The following is a 5,334-nucleotide window of genomic DNA, read 5'->3' as shown; positions in this document are numbered from 1 at the left end:
TTGTACATAAATTAAATTATAAAAAAATTGAATTAAAAAATTACAAAAAAAAATAAGGAATTTCAAATAGTTAATTTGATACTAAATACTAATATCGATATATTTTTATCAAATTTTTATGATATCTTCAAACATATATTTTATTCAAAAATAAAAACATCATCGTTTTCTCAAAATAACATAAAGCCATCATATTAACATCGATTGAGATAAAGAATAAAATGAAATACTAAAATCACGATTTATCTCGCTGCATTGCGCGAGTACGCTTCTAGTATAAAATAAAAGATATAAAAAATTAAATAGAATAAAAATTGTACTAAAAATTAATGAATTTAGTTTAACCGAAAGGGTGATTTGTCAAAACCGACTTGCTTTTCAATTCAAATACACGGTTAAGCATTCTCATTTCCTCCTTCTTTTTCCTCCCAGGTGAAATCGTGAATTCTGATCGCCATTTCAATTTTGTCTTCATTCAACCTGGTTCGTAGATCCCTTTTAATTACCCTTTACATGCATTCATTTCTATTACATGTTAATTGCTCTTTTCATTCCATTACCAAATTTTGTAATGTGTTTGTTTAATCAATGATCCACTTCTCATAGTTTTTGGATCATTGGTTTGATCTGTTACAAAATTCTGTCACCTTTTCATATAAATGTATTGTTTAATGACCAGAACAGAGGATGTCTTGTTTAATCCTACAATATAGCATTCAAAAGATGATAAATTGGGGAACAGGATATGATTTTTGATTGTTCATATTAGGATATTTTTTTGGCTAATTGTTGGAAATTATGTTTGTGTGCAGTAAATATTATGTTTGTGTGTAGGAAATTATGTTTGTGTGCAGTTCCACCTCGCCATGAAATGTTATGGAGACTGATATAGAGTTGGGTGGTGCAGGAGACTGCGATTAACGAATACTTCAAGCCAGTTGATAAGCAGGCTGAAATGATAGTGGAAATGCAGCTTAAAGAAGAGGAGAAGACAATGAAACAGATGATGCACACTATGAAAGTACAAGCTTTCGAAAAAGAAATGGAGAAAAATGCAAATCTGAAAATTGATGAAACAAAGCAGGAGACCACAGACAAAGCTGAAGCAGGAGGATTAAGATGATGATTACAACAAACAAACATCAAAACTTGGTATGYTTTCTATCAAGTTATTGGTTGGAAAGTTTCTCATGTTTCTTGCTGATTTTAGCATGGAAGTCCTTAAGGTCTGTTTGAATAAAATTTCAACCATAAACCAGTTTATACTATACATGCAATGCAGCAGCAGAATAGAACTAAATAAGACTATGCAACTGCAGATGTCTCAAAATCATCATCTAAAGATGGATACAAAATAGAAAATTTTGAAACCTTATTATATTGATTGAGAAAAATAATAGGAATTTAACCAAATTTGTTACATTTTAATGTCTTTTATCCTAAAAAGAACCTTTTTTATATAATTTGTAAAGAATGTTAAGTTGTGCTATTTGTTGGCATAAAATATGGTTTGAAGGTGTCATCAATTGACTTATTTATGAAATCTTTTAATTTAAATATTCTACTTTTGAAAAGAATAAATGATAATGGTTTTGGATTTCTTTTAATTTAAATATATTTTATTTTATGACTCTTGACCCCTAACACATTGAAAATGTTACTAGTCAAACAAATGGAATATATATATATATATATATATATATAGTTGTTATCTATAATGATATTGTCATTTTAATACCAAAATAATGTCTTTCTTATAAGGTGTTGGTATGTGTTGTGAACTTCATTACTGTCATTAAATGTAAAATCAGTTTGACTAAGCTATTTTTGATTTTTGACTTTTTGAGTGTTGGTTCTTATGGGATGAATGATTTAGGCGTTGTTTGGTTGATTTTTCATTAAGTTTTTTATTGATAAAATTGGTTGAACAAGATGCTTTCTATATCATTAAGTTGTTACCAAACAATCATGTATAAGTTGTTATAAGCTGAATTTTGGATACCTCGATCTTTCTCTATTTTCGGGTGTTGGACCATCAAGTTCTATACAAGTCGGATCATATAACAATTCAGATCCTCGATGCTAGGCAACAAATTATAATCTTACAACATTTTATGTGTTTAAACGGATGTTATATTTTTGTGTTTTCTTCAAATCCAAATAGTCGAGTCCAATAAGAGTAAATTACAAGAATCGTTGTGGTTTATGAAAACTTTGGTTTCATTACTCGACTTTAGTAAATATGCTACACTCTATAGTTTGCATTTCGTTTCGGATTTCGTTTTTTGTGTCACTAACAGGCATTAAAAGTTGTCATTTAAGTGCCCCTGCATGCTGGTCATGTGAAGACATTATGGTCATTTCCTTTTTCTTTACAAATTTTTAAAATCGTACGACTAATCAGCGATCCCTGGGCCTACCTAACATAGATGTCCATGATATAGGGGATTGGGTGATCGGAAAGCTCGGGCAGGAGTAGGACATTCCATACAATTCCCTTCAAATCCTACAGAGCGTGATTCTGTTCTTGTTAGGTCTAATTAGAATTTTGCTTATTCAACGACCCCTTCCTCTGAGCTGGTTTTAGCTCTGGCAAACAACGAGTATGTAAAACATATGTACAACAATGTAAAGTCGAAATCTTGAGTCCTAAATTAAGCCACTCAACAAACAAACATACGCATGTGACAACTCCGGTGGTTTTATTTCCAGAGGTTAATCGCACTATTCATCGTCCAAATCTCTCTTTCGATAAAACCTTTTTTCTACAACCTCAAACCAAACACACTTCAAAAATCATTTTTTAAAATTTTATTTTTTGAATGTGTTGCAATAATCAATTTCAGAGAAAAAAAAACCCATATAGAAATATCATGTTAAGCTTCCAAAAAGCACCTTTCAAAGAAATATATTGTTAATTTCCATGAAAATGAACCCACTACAATTTGGTAAAGTTACCAATTCCTTTTTGGATGAAATATTATTCATTTATTTGAGTTGTCATTATCATCTAAGGTGGTGTGTTTTTTTTAAAAAGCTCTTATTTTATCATTTATGTCTCATTCGGTTAGACATAAGAAAATTCAGACCGTTTGTTTTTCTTTTTCTTTCAGAATCACTTATCACTTATTTTCCTCTTAAAAATTAAGTGATAACCTAGCCACTTATTTTCCTCTTAATCCTGAAAATTATCCAGAGAACCGATTTCTACTTCATCATTCGATCGACTTCACCCTCCTCATCGTCTCAATCGATCGAGTTCACCCTCCATCGCCTCTGGTAGCTTCAAATCGACCCAAATCAGATCCAAATCAAGAGGCTTTTCTTCCCTGTGGGTTTTCGCTACTGTGTGTTTTCGTTCCCGTGCAAACCAGTAGTTGTGCACCTTTTATCCTCATGAATCAAGGTATTTCTGTCCCTGTAGTTTTCGTCATTGTAGTTTTCATCATGATGGATATTTGCTTCGATTTTAGAGGTGGATTTGGACGTTGGATTTTAGAGAAGGAGTGGTGGTGGACGGTGGTTGATGGTGGTAGGATGAGGGTGGAGATTGAAAATGGAAGGCTTGATCTGGAAGAGAAGGAAGAATTAAGGGAATCTTGGGAACACAAGCAGAAGTGAAATCAGAAATTATACATATTGATATGTTTTGTTGGTTACAAAAGCAAACTATTGATTCAGATTTCAGACTTCAGACGTTGTCAGTTTACAAAAACAAACAATATGACTGATTCAGATTTCAGACTTCAGCATCACCTCTTAAAAATCAGAAGTGAAATCAGACTTCAGACTTCAGCACCTCTTAAAAAATAAATGCCACCTAAGGTTTTTTTTTATATGTTTGTTTACCTCTTAATATAGTTCTATTAAAAGACAACATCTGAATCGTTAAAAAATTAACAGAAGTTGGTTTTTTAATAGATCTAAAACTCTTTCCGAATGATTTTGTATTCTGGGCCTTCCAAAACCATTAAGCATCCTAATTTTATTCTGAACAATTATCAAACAACCATATTTTAATTTGCATTATATCATAAGAGTTTCTTCGTCATTCTGCATCAAACCATTTGGATCTCGTAAAATTTGGATCTTGTAAGGCATTTCGGATCTTGATGCCTTTTATATTCCATTTTTATATAAATTTGGATCAAGACACAATTTGACCTTTACTTTATATTTCGAATTCTAGACAAAAATCTTAAAACTTTTTAAGTGTTATATCAGATATATTTGTATAATCATCAAATAAAATGGTYGGGACCAACGATTAGATATATTAAAACTAATAAAATGTCATTTCACACAAARTTCAAGGTAAGAACCAAAGTTCTAGTATAAATGTAAAACCCTCAWMTTTGGAAATAACGTCTAATTTAAAATTTCTAATAATACATCAAATAAGRACCTGATACATATGYCGACAAAGAAAAAAGYTAAACTTAAYGTCTAGTGAGTTCAAACAGTTTCATATTAAATATAAAAATRGTAAAACTGAAAAGATGTTATTTAAATCATAATTTCCAAATTGAAATACATTTAAGTATAAAAGGATGTTATTATCRTGATGAAAACGCATTTACCAAAACRTTCCTTTATTCATAGAACCAAAGTCCAATATTCACCCAAAAATGAAATGAGATTAAATGCCCAAAATATAAACAATRTTTAATACTCAAACCATAAATAATGAAAAATACTCATACCCAGCACGTCACAGAAAACATGGWTAAAACTCAATACCCAAACAACACCTTTCAGTGACAAGGGAGACCCATTTCTATGATTAGTGGCGGAACATAAAAGTATGCCATAATTCCATGTTATATAACTCATCTTGAGGATCAATGGCCCAATGGGATCAATTGTTTGCGATTCATAGTTCAAGGCCCGCAATAATCTTAGGTACACTCATTCACTAGAAATTACATACGTGGCCAATGACTAGTATCTGACTCCCATAAGACGTACCTAGTTGCCCTCAATGACCCAATGTCTATTTCTAGCTACAATATGGGAATAACTATCCCATTAAATTGACTCAGAAATGACACCATGGGGGTTAATGGCAGATGTTCTACTTCAAGAGCTTGCATCATAATGCCCCCGATGACCCAATGACTATTCCTGGCCACAATGTGGGAACGACCATTCTATTTCAAATCAATAAAGACCGACTCCTATATTTATGGAACTTTTGCATTACAGTCTAAATTCATGACCCCAAATGAATGACCACACACTCAAAACATGTAATATTTCAAATAAATATGCTATAATTGCATATAACTTTAAAGCTTGACATAAAGCAAATAAACCGTATAAATATCCCTAATA

General features: G+C 31.5%; 1 protein-coding gene across 1 annotated transcript in view; it reads left to right on the top strand.

Annotated features, from left to right (window-relative positions):
- The first annotated feature begins 4,844 nt into the window (after positions 1 to 4,844).
- LOC112504912 (50S ribosomal protein L2-B, chloroplastic-like) overlaps positions 4,845 to 5,334 on the top strand; it is a 3,352-nt gene continuing 2,862 nt past the window's right edge. Inside the window, exon 1 of the mRNA XM_025108867.1 lies at positions 4,845 to 4,902. Coding sequence (XP_024964635.1) covers positions 4,845 to 4,902 — 58 coding nt within the window. The remainder of the gene's footprint in view (positions 4,903 to 5,334) is intronic.

This window comes from Cynara cardunculus, unplaced genomic scaffold (genome assembly GCF_001531365.2).
Source record: "Cynara cardunculus var. scolymus isolate 2C unplaced genomic scaffold, CcrdV1 Un_Scaffold_7311, whole genome shotgun sequence".
Classification (NCBI taxonomy): domain Eukaryota; kingdom Viridiplantae; phylum Streptophyta; class Magnoliopsida; order Asterales; family Asteraceae; genus Cynara; species Cynara cardunculus.
This window is presented reverse-complemented; position numbering and strand designations above follow the sequence as displayed.